This window comes from Talpa occidentalis, unplaced genomic scaffold (assembly GCF_014898055.3).
Source record: "Talpa occidentalis isolate TD23 unplaced genomic scaffold, MPIMG_talOcc4v2.1 talOcc4.8, whole genome shotgun sequence".
NCBI classification, from domain to species: Eukaryota; Metazoa; Chordata; class Mammalia; order Eulipotyphla; family Talpidae; genus Talpa; species Talpa occidentalis.
In genome coordinates this window covers 38,517,579-38,534,994 of record NW_023605194.1, presented here as the reverse complement: position 1 = coordinate 38,534,994, position 17,416 = coordinate 38,517,579, and the positions used below count along the sequence as shown (strand labels likewise).

General features: G+C 45.2%; 1 protein-coding gene across 19 annotated transcripts in view; it reads right to left on the bottom strand.

Moving 5' to 3' along the window:
- KCNMA1 (potassium calcium-activated channel subfamily M alpha 1) overlaps nt 1-17,416 on the bottom strand; it is a 696,711-nt gene that overhangs the window by 478,485 nt on the left and 200,810 nt on the right. For 18 of the 19 annotated variants that reach the window (XM_054689909.1, XM_054689921.1, XM_054689920.1 and 15 more), the window contains one exon: nt 15,228-15,389. In XM_054689909.1, the coding sequence (XP_054545884.1) occupies nt 15,228-15,389 (162 nt within the window). Of the gene's footprint in view, nt 1-15,227; nt 15,390-17,416 lie in introns of those variants that run through there. The other variant, XM_054689914.1, reaches the window with a different exon arrangement.

The window sequence follows — 17,416 nt, the reverse complement described above, 5'->3', positions numbered from 1 at the left end:
CAGGGGTTCTTATCCACATACTGCTTTGAACTGACTGCGTAATCTTGGATAAGTCTCACGTTAATCATACATAAAGTAAACTTTAGGGAATGTTATCTAGAACAAAGACTGCTAGGACATAATAAGGCATAAATAACACTGGTACTGCCACCTTCCAAGCCATCACTCAGAGCAGACATCACTGATCTTATTCTTTAGAGCAGAGGCCCAATTACTCTTTGTTGCTGAGCTTGAATCTTAGGTAAAGCATTCTCAGTAATCACTGCTTATTAATCAGAATGAGCCCAGAGGAGGGAACTGGTTCTCCATTCCTGGACTTGATCTCTTCGGGCCCTTTAACATCAGAACCATGAAATGTTGCATGAACCTGTAGTCTCATTACTAATACCCTTAACTAAGTACAACCCCCTTTTCTCTTTTCTCTTCTCCTTGGCCTTTTCCCAAGTCTTAGCAGTGAAGGTTATGAAAACCCTGCAATAAATCCATGCCTGAAGCTTCAAAAATCACCTTGTACATTTTTCTTGAGTCGCTTTGCCTTAGGTTTCCCCCCTCTGATAAAAAGCCCCTCCTAGGGCCATTGTCTCTCTTCCTTCTTAAGGATTTCATCAGGATAGAGAATGCTTTGAGATCATGTGAGAGAAGCCTGGGGAAGTTCAAAGGCATTTAATTATTACCCTTAGTTCTTTTGAAAATTATTAAAGAACCCACAATTAGAAATTCAGATTTCCCCCAGATCCCTAGAACAAACAGCTCACTTGTAAATGGCTTAATGTGTCTGTTTAATGTACACAAAATTATCTTTCAAGAAAGCAGATTGTTTTTCATGTCATTTTGCATCTCTAAATATACCTCCTATGGCAAAGGGATTGGGACTTAAGGTCTGACAAAATCTACAGCAGAACTAATTAGCACCAGAGGCTGTCTGAAAGAGAGTTAAATGAAAGAGAATCTGGTTACTTATTTATTTCTGTCCTCCTAGCTAGATCTCTCCATTGCAACTGGGGGTAGAGGAATTGTATCTTACAGGGCTGGAAGGATGGGTCCTGAATTGCCTCTGCAAGGTTTGTTTGCAGGAGATAACCCCCAGCCCCCAACACAGCAACTCCCTCTGGGCCAAAGTGCTATGGAAACCAGCTTCTGTGCTGAAACTTCCAGGGAAAAACTACCAGATAAACCTACTAGTTTGCAAAGTGGGCCCAGGGCAGAGGAACAGTAATGTTTTATAATTTAGCACCAGGGACAGGCCCAGTGCTTACTCCCAAGGACACAATCTCTGCATAAGTCATGTAAATTAAACTGAAATGGTGATCCTATTAATGGTGTGTTGCAGTTACTTTTTAAGTTTAACAAGCTTACCTAAAATGAAGTTTCATTTGGGAAACGTCTGCAAACCCAATTTTGCTAATCACCCACTGTGTCCGTACCCTTGTAAATTTGGGGGTTATCCTAGTAGTTCCCACCAACCCCCTGGGTATGCTACCTTGCTCCAGAAATAAAAAAATGACATTCACCAGAGCAATGTCTTCTCGTTCCTCGTTTCCTCCTGTGCCTCTGCCGGGCACTATTTTAACTAAATGTGCCTCTTATGAAATGTTGATGGGTGCAAAGAGAAGGAGCTGCTTCTGCCTCTGGAAGAGGAAGGGACTTTCAGGAACTTGGTAACTGGCATCAGGAGTGGTTCTGTGAAAGCAATGCAAATATCAAAGGCCTAAGACCATCACTTACTTGGGGTCTCCTCCCCAGCAGCTGCTCAATCGGAAAGAAAGCTCTGAAAGTCAGTTTCAGTGCTAGTGGGTTATCAAATCAGAACATGATCCCCTCAAAGGTATTCAGCTGTTTAAAGGTGATCCAGGAGGGAATCTAAGGCTGGATTGGTTTATAAGAAACCAATTCCTCAGAGAGGACCTGGCCCTTCTGAATACTATCTTCCTCTTAAGGCATCATTTCTCCTACTCAACTCCATAGGCCCTGTTCCCTCTGCTAGATGCTCCTTTTCATCATCTGTGCATATTGACATTTACCTGGTAAGGAGTCAAAAAGGAGGAGAATCACAGATGAGTGACAGGCAAAGGCCTAATCCAAAGGAGAATTTAGACTTTATTCTAAATGCATGCTAGGTTGGGGGACGCCATGCAGGAACACCCCTTGACTACCTCCTGCTTTTCTCTAGTTGCTCTGGCAGCTGAGAAAAAGACTTCTTCTCTCTCCTTTTGCAACTCTCCTCGTGTCCAGTACATAGCCAAGTCAGCATGCACCTGCTGCCTTTGCCGACTGAAGCCTGCCTTTTCTGACTCACCATTCTGATTGAAGGACAGCAGAGGGAATGAGAAAACACAGAATTATTTGGGGCTGTAAAGAAGTAAACTACTGACAGACTACTGCTACCCCTCATTTCATCTATGGAAACACCAAGACCAAGGTCACTGAAAGATTATAGCAGAGCCAGGATTAGAACATGGTTTCTGCTGACCACAGTACCTCAGATGAAAAGTGATTGCCATCTCTACTCCCAAACTGTCCTCAAACATCACACAAATCCCCAAGGCCCAAGAGAGATGCGCTGCATGGACCTAGGGGAGTAGACTCTTGTTCCTCTTTCTGATGATTTAAACTTTCTTTCTGGAAAAGTCTGAGGTAGCCAAGAAACCAAGTTGCCCACCTCACAGCTCAGGAGGAGACAATAACTTCATGGCAGCTTCCCAAGAGCCCATGCAGGGGCCTGTGGGATTAAAAACAACAGCTTTCCTTTGCAGGAAGTTATTCCCCCCTCTCCCTGGGGGCAGAAGCGCAGGCAGGCGACTCTGTGTGCCCAGCTGATATAATTAGCTCCAGACAGATCTGGAATGACACATAAGGAGAGTGGCCTAGACCCCCTCCTGATGGGATTGAAACCCCATGCCTTCCTGTGTGAGTCTGGCCCCAGGCTAACACACCCAGTGAGCCTGTGAGGTACCAGGGAGCCGGCAGCCTCTGCCCCCTGAAATGCCGCCCTTTTGTGATTCTGCCTCTGTTTCAAGCTATTTTTAGTATAAGCAAGGCCTGATTTTAAGGGAGGGTGGTATGGGAACAGGGTCTTTTCTTGCTTTCGCTTAAGATAATCGCTTCACCAACAGCCACAAAACAGGCAGAAAAAAGAAGACTGGAAAGAGAAAAGGGGAAGAAGTCAAAATATTTCTCCTCTTTGGGAGAAACCAGTATGCCTAGTCCATTAACTTTCTGGATGACCCACCTCTGACAAACAATGCAGGCCAGCAAGTCTGCTTGCCCAGGGAGAGGCACATACAATTTCAAGGTCATCTTCGATGCCCTGGGGAAAAACCTGTGTCCCCTTGGTTTGTGAACTGGGGACCAAGCTTCCACTCAGGCAGGACCCTGCTTTCCTAGCTTTACCACACCTTCCACATCAGCGCCAAGCCAATTTTATGAGCCAAAATTAAGCGGCTAAGCAGAAAGATAGCCCTAGTGCTTAAGAAGCTCAGGTGCATTTAATTGAGTTTTAAAATGTCCTCATTCCTGAAGAAAGGCTGGGAAGCAACTATTCTGTTCTAATTCCCTCACTACTCAAACACTAGAGCACATTTTCTGTAACAAAATGTTTAGGGTAAATGGTGGATTTCTGTTATTGTTGCTCCCCTGATGTAGTTGCTGTTCTAGAAAAGCCTCATTCTGGATCCACATCCTAAAAATGGGGCTTCTAGTGCACCAAATTGGGATGTTTGGGGTCTGCAGGCACGAGTCAGTCTGCCTCCTCCTAAACATAGCCGAGTAAATTAAACTTGGAAGCATCAGCTTGCATGTGGTCCTGAGTGTGACTCTCCAAGCACGTGCTCTCTGGTGATGACAATGGCTGGGGACTGATTTTGTCATCATCATCTCTATTTTTGAATCTCCCTGCTAAACAAGCTTCCTTGCAGCTAAAATGGAGGCACAAAGGGAAGTCTCAGTCCACCAGGCTATTTCTCTTGCAAATAGACGCTGCTAACTGTCAGTATCCCTCAAAGACCCTGGGGGGAACAGCTGGGGGAGAAAGTTCTTCCCAGCCCAAGATGGCAGGCACAAAACACAGGCATTCTGTTTGCTATATAGCTGTTTCCAAGGAGTGCCAGCTTTTACTGGTTGTGGAGGGAGGGAGGGGGGATTAGTATAACACCAATCTATCAACACCTTTGCTCAGGTCCTTTGGGTATGGCAGCAGGAAGACACAGGAATAAAAAAAGTAGACTCCATAACTTGTCCAAGGACTGATGGATGGGTCACAGGTTCTAATTTATCACCAAACTCTATTTCAAAAACCTTGCCACTTAAAAGCATCCCAGCAAAATAAATGCATAACATTTTCACTTTCAACAGTTTGGATGATTTCACTTTGCAGACTTCACTGGATAAACAAACATGTGTCCAGTACCTTGAGTAGTGTCTGACACTTAGTAGGTGTTCCGAGAATGTTTGAGGGAATGCTTGAATAGCTCAGAAGAGAGCTATGTCACATGTCCTCATCTTCTGGTGACTTAACACTTTCCTGCATCCTTCCATTGGCCCAGTAGTCAAGTCACTGCCCACCAAAATAATGCTAAAGACACCTCCCCCTGATACCAGCACTGACGTGCCCTCTGAAACCAGGCCTGACTCTGTCAGCCCTGTCCCCTATCCAGGGAGGACTGGACACAGGAACCTCTTTATACAGCTCTCATCTGTCATCCTGCCAAGTTGTTTCCTGTGACACACGCCTACAATGTACAGCTCCTCGGGAGAGCCCAGCCTGCCCTCCAGCCCCCAGCCAGCTCGGTGAGGATCTATGAAGTGAGAATTTCCTGGCTGGCTTGACAATGGTAAGTCAGGTTGGCATGAGCCAGCCTCATGAATGACAGAGTCTGAATTGTCTGCACAGAGCAGGCATCGTTGGCTGGCTGGACCTATCCTGCCTGACCCTTACAGATAGCCATGATCAGTGCTCTCTCAGCACTGGGGGGACATCTGGGTTTGGCGAGGTCTGATGGCTGCTCCTTCTTTACTCCATACCCCTGTATGTCTCCATCCCAACTATTCCCTGCATGGCAGGGTGACAAGGCTCACACGTCATTAATAAAAATAATAACAGCTAATACTTACTAAGCAGTAACCCTGTACTAGGTACTATTCTAAATGCTTTCCATTCATCAGTGCAGCAAATTTTCACATCAAGAAGCAGGGACTATTATTATCCCCACTGAGCAGATGAGGAAACTGAGGCACCAAGAGCTGAAGCAACTCGCCCAGAGTCAAAATCCAAGAGACTGGAGGAGCTATGACTTGGGAACCACAGGCTGGTTCCTAAGCACACCCTCTACCTCACATCATGGCTCTTCATATTCCACAGGCCATGGCATTCCTACCTGAGGATGCACATCCTAGGGAGACAGGAAAAACAGGAGCTAGAGATTTGGGGTGCTATGTGTACCATCTATCTGCCTTGCCGATTTCGTCAAATGAAAAAGAAATACAAGCAACCAGACAGAGACCAAAAGGAAGAAGGAGCCCTAGTTCACATAAAGCTGAATCGGCAAGGGGCAGGGTTCCTCCCAACCAGCCCCATGGAGAGACTGAAACAGAGACAACCAAAGCGAGAAAAGTTGGCAAGGAAGACCCTAAGTGTCTAGCCTTACGTAGTAGGCACAGGACAAAGCAGTCACCCAATCCACCAAGACAACTCCAAAGGAGAGGGGAAACAGCAGCAGCATAGGTGCTTACCTCCAAAAGCCTGGGAGTCAGAGAAGTCAGACCAGGATGGCATGGGGGCTGCTCCTGGCCAGAAAAAGGCTCTTCCTCTCTCCAGAGCTGTCTGAGGATTGATTTCTAAAACTCTCCTTCATTTTCTCAGAGGATGTAGAAGGAGCCAACATACCAACTAGTAAAATTAGCAGCTGCCTTTGCAGAAGGCATTAGAGAGGCCAGCACACAGAGCCAGCATGGCCTACAGAGTGCAGGGCAGACCGGCAGTCAATAAGGCTGGGGCAACCCACCTGCGGGCAGAACGAGGGGTTCCCTCTATAGTAGTGACTCGACTCTGAGCTGCTGGATGGGTCCTGGTATGCCAGCTACCCGAGAATGCAGGCAGGTAGAGGGGGAGATGCAGGGAGTGACCCTGCCACAGAATTTCCAGACACATCCCACTGACCTTGATAAACTGAAATTCATATGCTGAGCCCAGCCAGGAGCCTGCTGTGGAACTTGGGTCCTTGCTGACTTTACTGTGGGATCTATTGCACTTGTGGGAGCAAATGGAGGCATGCCTCTGTGAGAGGGGGAGAGAGGCGGCATCTGTACCATTAGCCTGTGCCATGGGGAAGAGGGGAAAAGTCCCATTAGCCACTTAGACAGAAATACTGACAGTCAGAGAGCAGGCAGGGAGCTTGATAATCTCAGCCAGGGGTTGGAAAACTTTTCCTTTATGGGGTCAGACAGTAACTATTTTAGGCTGACGGGTATTTCAGATTCAGTGGATACTACTCAATTCTGCCACCGTAGAGTTACAAAATAGTCACACACAATATGTAAATGAGGGCATGGCTGCCTCCCAACAAAACTTTGTTTATGAAAGCTGAAATTTGAATTTCATAAAATTTTCACATGTCACAGATTTTTCTTCTTTTGATTTAAAAAAAAATCATGGATAACCCATCCTTAGCTTACGAGCCAAACAAGACAGGCAGTGAGTCAGATTTGGCCAACCGACTATCTTTTGCCAATACTCGGGCTAGTTAAATGTTTCCCAGAGTGGGTTCTTTTCCAGAGGTGTTTCATGGGAAAGGGTTCCATGGTGAAATAAGAATGAGAAACGCTGAGCCAAACAAAGCCATCCTGCTGTCTTTCTGCAGGATCTGCTTGTGTTTTCCCAGGCTGATCGGTACTGGCAGTCTCAAAATGAGGGTGAGAAGTCAGCCCAGGTTCCCAGGGAACCATTTTTATCCTGGAGCATCTCCTAGATCAAGTTTTCTGTAGAATCTCATTACAGCAACAGGGTGAAGTCTAATCATCCGCAGCAACAGCGCCACAGATGGCAATGCTGCCTGCCACTCTTCCAATACCTCCAGGGATGGCAGCTGGAGACCTCCCGGGGGGGTGCCTGCTGGGTTCATCACTTCCCTGACTCACATTTGCCCCCCAGTGATGCTGGGATACAAATAGCAAAGCTAGTGCATGTTTCATCAAAGATAAATTTGCAAATTTAATAATATAAAGAAAGCACTCCTTTGACAGTTTGAGACAAACCCATAACATAAACTCTACTACTACACAAGATAACATCAAAAGCCATTATTAAGTCTTGGAGGGGAATCACCAGGCAGTTCCTTTAAAAGAAGCCTCATTCAGGGGAATTAAAACAACACAAGTAAACTCTCAATTTACTCCACATAGCCAGAGAGCAGGACAGACCCTAACCTAAAATATTAAAATATATAGGCCTGTGAAACCTCTGGTCTTTTCCTGCTATGTATAGATTTTGTGGGTGACATAAAAATTTTACCTAGATTTACCTAAAATGTTAAAAAAAAAAAACAAGGGGTCAGACAAGAGGAAGAGAGAGTGAGCTGGAAATGCGAGCTGTGTGTCACGTGCCACCAGACACCACTGAAAAAGAAAAGTAGAGGAGGCTGCTAAGAAATGTCACCAGCACTATGGGCCACTGAAGAGCAGAAATGCAGGAATGAATATCACATATTTGATTAAGCGTATGCCCATCAATGGGCAACTGATCCAATTTCATGTGCAAACAGCATAGCTGTGAACGCATCTATTTAACTCTATTAAACCAATAGGATTATTTCTATTTGAAGGGCATATTTGATACATATTTTCTTTTGGGCCCTTGGAGATAAGGATAAAATGGTCCAGCCTATGTGTATAATGTTAATGTAAAATGCCACCCATGCGATATATTTAAGAAGATAAAGAGAAGACTGGCATTTCACTTTCTCCTACTTCAATAGATCATCCTCCAGACATTAATGCAAGAAGCACATATTTTCTGTTCATGGATTAGATGCATACATTTCCTGGAGCAATATTCAAATGCGGTAGCATGGGAACAAGAGGAAAACAACCAAAAAAGCAATTCTAACGACTCTATCTTTGCTGAAAGAGTTGGTAGCTGATTGACAAGACCAGTTTCTGAAGAACAGCACACAACACTGAATCTGCAAGAGTTGAGGTGCAGCCCAGCAGGGAAGACAATGCTTGCACCTTGCGGGGAGGTCATGTTGGCCACCAGACATAGCTTTCCTAGGGAGACAGTCACTCTGACACACTAAAGTCAACATGAAACTGAATATGAACAAGGTGTTAACATAGATGCGTGAGTTGTACACCTGTTCTTGTCCACGTGTGTGTCTGTGTCTATCACTTTCCCCATGATAAGTAGGTTCTCTGACACTGGTGCTCTGTGCTATCTTATCTCAGGAAATGTCTTCCCATCCCCCCTCTGCCTTTCAATTTCCTTATTTATAAAACAAGGAGACAGAAGGGGCAGCTTTTTCAGCCTGCTTGTGTCTATGCAAGTGTCTTTTACTCTTGTGTCACTTTTCTAATAAACCTGTTCTTCAAATATTAAAAAAAAAAGAGATGAAGTAGACCAAGGGTCAGCAAACTGTGACCCAAGAAACAAATCTGGCCCACCACTTGGCCCTGTTAAGTAAAGTTTCATTAGAACACACTCATACCCACAAATTGTCTTTGGTTTCATTTATTTATTTATTTGTTTGTTTATTTATTTATTTATCTACCTATTTATTTATTTTGAAGTAATGTTGGTTTACATTGCAGTTTATATTTTGGAAGTACATGATCCCCTCTTTCATTTTTTTTTTCACAATGCAGATGTTTTTATTTTATTTTTTTTTAAATAATAAATTTTATTTTTATATTCCCCATACAATTGCAGCCCCCCCATTCTGACCCCAATCCCTCCCCTCCCGCCCCCGCCCCCCAAAAAGTGTCTCTGGTTCATAGTTTTTTGTTGATTTTGATTTTCACTTTCTTATAGTTATTCATTTTCCTGGTCCCTTATTTAAGTTTTCTAGATTCCTGCTATGAGTGAGACCATCCGGTATTTTTCTTTTTCTTTTTGGCTTATTTCGCTGAGCATGATCCCTTCCAGTGCCATCCATGTTGCTGCAAATTGCATGTGTTTATCTTTTTTGAATGCTGAGTAATATTTCATGGTGTATATGTACCACATCTTCTTGATCCAGTCATCTATTTTTGGGCATTTGGGTTGTTTCCAAAGCTTAGCTATTGTAAACAGTGCTGCAATGAACATAGGGGTGCAGGTGCTCTTTGGAATTGATGTTTCTGTGTCCTTTCGGTAAATACCTAGGAGTGGAATTGCTGGATCATATGGAAGCTCTATGTTTAGTAGGCCCAGAAATCTCCACACAGCTCTCCATAGTGGTTGGACCACATGATCCCCTCTTTTAAACTACAATAGCAAAGTTGAATAGTCGTGACAGAGTCTCTATGGTCTGCAAAGCCTAAAATATGTGGCCCCTAACAGAAAATCTTACCAACCCTGAACTAGATTATCTCTAATAATGACTCAGAATTCTATAAAATACAAGCAAACAATGCAAAAGCCTGCTCTGTGTGTTTTTTGCCCTCTTTGTTTACACATGCTGCCTCACTCTTAGAAGGATTTACTGTGGCTCACAAGGCTATTAGAACACATAACCTCCTACATGTGAAGTCCAAATAGGAGAGTAGGAAATCAATACAAAGATGAAAATGACAGATGTGGCGATGCAGAAGGAGGGGTGCAAATACATAAAATATGAACCACTGTACATTCTCATGTGTCACCAATGTGGCTTTAAGCAGTCATACAAAGACAGCCATGATCCTTTCACCAATTTAGTGTTCACTGGGGGTTCACCAGGACAACATGGCAATCCCTGGCACAAAGAACTATTTGTCTCTTTCTGAGCTTAAAGTAGATAACATGAGATAAAATGAACAAAGTCCGCCCAAATACCCAAGTATCTGTGAGGTATCTCAGTGGCAACTGCTTCACTGAAATGCACCGCAGTGTAAAACTCCAAACCCCAAAGTGAAATTTATCAGTAATTTATCCAAAAATTTTAAATAAGCATGTGCTATTTTCATGATCAGAAAACACTAAATATTTCCAAATTAAAAAATATAGATAAAGGAAGCAGTAACCCTGGACAGCCTGTGCTTACTTTGATGCAGAACCCTTCAACTCCAAGAGAAGGGCCTGCTGTTTTTGTGAAGCTAAGCCCCGGTGCTGAGGCAAGAGATTAGGCCCAGGTGGGCTATTCTGAGACCTGGTCAAGGAGCTGTTAGCACGCTAATGTGGAGGTGTGAGGCGTTATCCTGAGAAGTGTTGGTGAAAGGTGACTGTCATTTGTCATTTATTGCACAGAGCTCTATAACTCTCTCTAGTTTACCAAAAGAAATAATTCACATCCTAGTAATTTACAGCCTTGTACCAATGCCTAGAAGAGAGCTCTGCACAGGTGAGAATAAGCACTTGCAGAAAGATGTGCTGAGAGGTCCTGAGGATCTTATATGAAAGGTGAGTCCCTTTGGCTCTTTAGCCAACAGATATGCTGAGGTGGTCTGGGCAAATCCTTCTCCAGAGGGAACTTAACTCTCAATGCCCCAGCTTTGAGACTCACCTGTGACAACGAGACAGGTAAGAAGAGGCCCAGATGTGGTGGTCAACCTCCTGAGCAATGCATCCAAGGAAAACAAATCAAATATTGAAAAGGGAAACTCTGAACAGCGGGGTGTCTAGTCTTGCTTTGGTCCCATTGTTGCAAGGATAAACATTTGGATAGCTCAAAACAAACACCACTTTGGTTCTGAACAGGCAGTGCTGCTTTCTCTTGTGCACTGAGACTTCAGTGTGAAATCTCTTCCTTGCTCACAGCAACATCCTGCCTTTTCCTACAAGAGAAATTTGGTTCTGAAGGTATCTCCTGGAACTCTGAGATGCCCAATCTCTGCGGGAGCAGGGGCTAGTGAGAGCTATCTGAATTTGAGTAAGTCAGAGCAACCTGGGCAGAATTTTCTCCAAAGGGACGGTCAGAAAGCAGTTGGCATCATGGCAGTGCCGGCAGGGAGGCCTGAGCAGATCGTGTTAGTCTGTGCAAATGTTAATAGAATCAGGCCAATCCAGCTCTAGACCTAATTGGCTCAGAGATGGTAATGGCAAAATGTCATAACCAACGTGAAGGCTGGCAGTGGTTTAGCCAAGAAGAGACATTATCTTCAACTGGAAAGTAATGACACAGAAAAAGCACTAGACAAGGGCTGGACGCCTGCAGATAAAGAGCCTGCTTCTGTGGCTAGAGGCTGAATATTCTTAGGCAAGACTGCCCTTTGTTTGCCTCAGTTTCCTCAACTATAAAATGGAGATGGGGCCTTCCTGTGGTGCAGGGGTTAAAGACAGCACTATCTATTGGGTCTCCCCTTGTGGCACAGCAGTTGAGCTCTGGGCTGCGAAGCTGCCCGCAGCCTCTGCAGTGCCGGTTCAATCCCCGGCCACCAGCGAGGGTCCCACATAGCGAGGGTCCCACATGGATTGGCAGACCTCTCCTGCCGCGCCTGCTGCTTCCCTCAGCAGTGTATTTCGTCAGTCTGCCTGTTCTGTTCCCCGCTCCGGCTCTGATGAATTCTCCCACCCTCCTGCACTTCTGACCATACCCAGTGCTTATATAAATAAATAAATAAATCTTTGAAAAAAAAAAAAAAGACAGCTCTATCAAGCTATCCCCAGCCCTGCAGCATAAATTGGATCCCCTGCTGGCCAGGGAGCAACCCACATGGTGCAGCAGACCTCTTCTGCCTCACCCGCTGCTCCCCTCAGCAGTGTATTTCAGTAGATCTGCCTGTTCTGCTCCCCACTCTCTCTCACCCCCCGCACCTCTGGCTTATACCCCAGTTCTTGTATGCATAAATAAATAAATCTTTTAAAAAATAAATAAAATGGAGATGAATTCATTGATAAAACTGGCTGGCTTTCTTCCTTGCAATGAACCCCTACAACACAACAGCCAAATGGGAGATACAGAATGAATAAGACATGGTCCTGACCTTTCAAACTCATCATAATATCTAGGTCCTTGCATACTGATGGGCTCACAAGAGGCTCTCAATAATGTTGTTGCTGATAGTTGTATTGAGTAGGTGCACCTGGCCTCTGATTTCCACTTCCAAAATATCACCCACATCTCTCCACTGGCTGGACTTAGTTCAGGTCCTGCCTCACCTTGGTCACTGCAGGAAATCTCTGCATCCCATCTCAAGAGCTGGAGCTCACTTCCCTAAGTGCTTAAAACCCCCAAGCTCCCCCCTCACCACTTGGTCTCTGCTTGTCCACTTGGGATTCTGTCTGCACCACCACCAATCACAATACCCCTCCCTCAAATCTCCTTTTCCTGGAAAATTCAGTGCAAATTCTTGAGCTTGCCATTTGAAGGTTAAGCTGTCTCCAGTCTACCTCTGCAGTCCTACTTGCTCTTGGGTGCCTTTGTGTTCACAGCCCAAACTTCATTCCCTCAAAGCCCCAGGTCTTTTCTGTGCCTCTGCTGCTCCCTCACTTTGGAATGCTTTGCTCTGCTCTGAATTAGCATGAGTTAAGTTAGCATTTCAATACGCTTGCTAATGCAAATGCTTTCTGTTTTATTTGGGGTCCTTCTCAGTTTCTGACCCCACGAAGTAGTGTGTTTCTGGTTTTTATTTTTTGTCTTCTCCACCAGCAGGACTGCGCTTGGTTCCTCTTGAAATGGGACTTGCAGCTCACAGCCTTTCTTTCCTATGATGGCTTTCTTAACTTCCTAACTCCCCATACTCAGCCTCCTTGCTACACATGCAATGCTGGTACTGATAGCAGTTCTCCAGGCAGTCCTTCCATAACTTCCATTCATGATGCAATGGAATCGGGATTATTCCTTGTTTCCCACTGGCTGAAAAAAATTCGGTGCAGTCATGCTTGATAAGCATTAGCTAGCACTGATGGAAAGAGAGAATTGTTGATGATGGCCACACTTATGCAGCAGACATCCCATTTGTGCAACCAAACTGTGCTCTCCTTGCCCACCATCACACCGGACGTATAGAACACACTGTTTCCACCCTGTCCTGTGTGAAAACCCAGATGCAAATTTCAAGCTCTTTAGGTTTCCTATGCAGAGTCCCCTCCTGGACAAACACGAAAGAGCAATGGAAACATTGCAGGAGCCAGGAGGGGAGATGAGGACGGTCATAACCAGCATAGCCCAAGGCAAGCCACCTTCATTCCCAATCTCTCCTGGGCGCCACTGGCCCAGATGGTCCCTCACTGTCTTTCTGCATGCAGCAACTGGTCTTATCAGCTGCTGACCAGCAACTGGTCTTCTCTCTCCTCTCCAAAATTCCAATTTTAAATTTCTCCCCTGTAGGTCTCCCCGGTGGCACAGAGGGTTGAGTGCAGCTCTGTGAAGCTGTCCACAGTCTCTGCAGCGCAGGTTCGATTCCCAGCTGGCCAGGGAGCAACCCACAGGGCGAAGCAGACTGCTCCTTTCTCGCCCGCTGCTCCTCTCAGCAGTGTACTTTGGTCAATCTGCCTGTTCTGCTCCCCACTCTGTCTCTGGTGAATCCTCTCACCCTCCTATGCCTCTGGCCTGTACCCCAGCTATTGTATAAATAAAAAATAAATATTTTAAAAATTAATAAATAAATTTCTCCCCTTTCTGCATTGCCACCAATTGACATCAACCATAGAGAAGATTAAGCTCAACTTGGGCCCCTCAGCTACCAAAATCCGGTCCTGCTAAAAGGCTGTTTGGCCACTACCCTTATGACGCAAGAAAGACAGCCGTGCCATAGTCCTCCCCTCAAGCCACTGTGAATCGTTTATCCCAAACATAAGGTACAGTTCTTTCCAAGAACAACTGTCTCCACCTCCCTCTGCAGTCACCACCTCACTGAGGCTTTGCTGTGAAGCATCCAGGGTAAAGACATCTATTTTCCAGTATCCCTACCTGATCTCTGACCCAGTCACCAGGACATCCTCATTCATTTTATCCATATGTGGAACCACTCTTATCAAACCCACACACTCATATTCCATACTCAGAATGGCCCAGATGCTGGTGTTTATGGGATCTTACATGTTATGACACTGCCCAGGGACAGTGGCCCATACCAAACAGTTTCCAGAATCATCATAATAAATCATTTGGAATGCAGCATCCCTCTAGGGAAACTCCTGACCCAGGGCAGACCCAAGAAAACTAGGAGACTAGGCTACCTGGGTTAAGGTGCCCACCTGGAGTCAGAGTATGACCAGAACAGGGTATCCAACTTGTGCCTGTCTTCCCAGATATTGCACTGTCAGACCCATGTCCAGGCATCCCTCAGTTCAAGGCAAACAGGTGCAGTTGGCCTTTTCCACCCACAATCCTTGCCAAGAACCAGGAGCTCAGGGAAGCCAAGCTCTATACAAGAGGATAGAAAGGATGTGGGAAACATCAGAGGATGTGGGAAACATACAGGAGGGGGCAGGAGGAGTCTGGGCCCCAGATGGGCCTGGGAGAAAGCTTCGTCAGAAATAAAGTCATACATCCAGTGATCCAAGCCCAAGGCCAGGCAGTCTCGGGGGGCTGTTGATGAGTTACATCACCAGAGTGATTGAGGATTTCACCATGGGCAGGATCCAGATCACCCAGGATGGGAGATCAGGAAATTGCCCAAATAGTGTTCTCTGCTTGGCAACCAGAGGACAATGGCAACATCCCCAGAAGACCAGCAAACCCACACACTCATATTCCATACTCAGAATGGCCCAGATGCTGATATTTATGGGACCTTACATGTTATGACACAAGTTTCCTTGACTCCCCCCCCTTCTCCTACCCAAGATTGTGTGTGTGTGTCTGTGTGTGTGCACATGCACATGTGTGTGTGTGCATGCACACCTATTCCCTTGGCAGAGGAAATGTTCTGATCTTCCTCGACAGACCCTTTCTGCCCAGAGTCTGACCTGCTTTGCAAATCTCTTCACCAACCACTGGCTTAGACATGCACAAGGAACCCAGTATCTCCTCCATGACCACACAGAAGCACTCACCATTCACCCCCACCTCCCAATGACCTGGAGGAGACCCAGCAAAATATCACATCCCCAAAAACAAAGCAACATTGGACCAGACAGCAGTCCACCTCCTGAGAAGAGGGAACAGGGGACTCACCAGGACTCTGCCAGTCAGTGTCTGGGCAGATATCATCACCCCCGCCCAGTCCTTCACGGAGGTCATCCAGCCGACCTCGGCTGCCACCGCCTCCTCCTTTTCATCCACTGGCTTGAGTGTGCCATCTGCCTGGCTGGAGCCATTATTAATCTTCTGGGCCTCCTGGAAACAGAAAGAACAAGGGTTGAGACACCAGGACCAGGTGGATTTAAATACACAACCTACCCAAAAGAATCAAAGCCCCCAGGTCCTAATGGAGATAGAAGATGGTTTGAAGATTCGTGGGGAAGCAAGGAGGAAAGGGTGATAGCTTTGATAATATTTTTTCTTTAATCTTTCTTAAAATATGTTTTCTTTACTTTCTCTTAAAATGTTTTCATGAAAGAAAGAAAAATGAGAGTATGTGCTTCCATTTCTGAAAAAACATCTCCTTCAAGAGTTTGGAAAGCATCACATCAAGGGTCACGGAGTGGTGGCTGACGGGGCAGTGGGGTTGGCAGCGGTCGGCTCCACCTGCCCAGTCCCAAGCCCTTCTCAGAGGACCACTTGTCATTCCTTTCTCTGTGGAAGTAACATTGATTTCTAACAGTATATAAGTTTCAGGTTTTCAGACTTAGAAATAGCAACATCTACACCTACTACAATATGCTCATCTCCAATTGTCTAGTTTCCATCCTTCAGCACACAATTGACCCTTGTACCCAGTTCATCCACCCTGTTTCCCCCTTCCTTTCTAGTAACCACTATTTTAGTCTGGTACTCTTAGAGTTTATTGTTTTGCTTGTTTCATTTGTTCATTTGAAGATATGGAGAAAAGGGAACCCTCATACACTGTTGGTGGGAATATAAATTGATGCACCCATTGTGGAAAACAGTGTGGAGATTCCTCAAAAAAATGAAGACTAGAAATTCCACATGATCCAGTTATCCCACTGCTGGGAATTTATGCAAAGAATACAAAAGCACTAATTCAAAGAGATATGTGCACCCCCTTGTTCAGTGCATCATTTTTTGCAATAGCTAAGAGTCAGAAACAACCTAAGTGTCCCATCAACAGATGACTGGACAAAGACGTGGTGTGTATACACGATGGAATACTATTCCTCTATTAAAGCGACAAGAACAAAGAAATCCTGCCATTTGCAACATCAGAAATGGATGTTAAGGAGATTGTACTCATTGAAATAACTCAGAGAAAGACAAACACCATATGACTTCACTTGCCTTTCCTTAAAGGAAATTCTAATCTCCTTATCTTGGTCTGTATGGTTCCAAAGGCTGAGAGGCCCTCACCCGCCCCAGGATGGACCCTGAGTAGCTGGATCACTCCATCCCCCTGGCAACACTAATGGGCCAGGGATGGTTGTGTGACATATGCCAATCCAATACAACTCAAGCCTGGAATTTTTGCTAGAAAGTGTAGGAAAAGGAACCCACCCTCAGGAATGAGACGACCAAGGTGGAGAGCGGAAATGATGGAACTCGGTGCCATCACTGAACAATGTATCCACCACAGACCTTTTCAGCAACAGGAGATGATAAATTCCCCTTCTTGGCTTAAAAAGCGCTTAAAGAAATAAGGCTGACGTCAGCAGATCACTGAGTTCCACGTAGGCTTCTAAAGTGAACGCCTTTGCCCGCCAACGTGCCCTCTGCCCGGAATACTCTTTTCCAGAGGGTCCCAGCTTGCTCCTTCACCTCCTTAGGTCTTTGCTCAAATATCACCTTTGCAGTGAAGTCTTCTCTGGCCACTTTTTTAAAATTGCAGCTCTGCCTTCTCACAGGACCACCTTTCTTCTTGATTTTTCCTCACAACACATGAGCAAACGATGTTTACTTAATTATTTCATTTACAATCTGCCTTTCCCAACTGCTGGATCCCAAGAGCCTAAGCCGTACCTGGTATATAGTTGGCTCAATAAACATGAATGACTGAATCAAAAGGGTAATGAGTGTCGGCCCCTTTCTGACTAGAAGCCTGGGCACAGGGTTGCCAAATAAAACACAAGACACCCAGAGGGTTTTGATTCAAGTAAACAACAGAGAATATTTTTAGGGTAAGTATGCCCCAAATGTTGCACAGGACAGACTTATATGAAAAACATCTTCATTATTTATCTAAAATTTAAATTGAATCAGGCCCTCTACTCAAATACCCACTGAGATTATTTTTGCAAACACAGACTTTT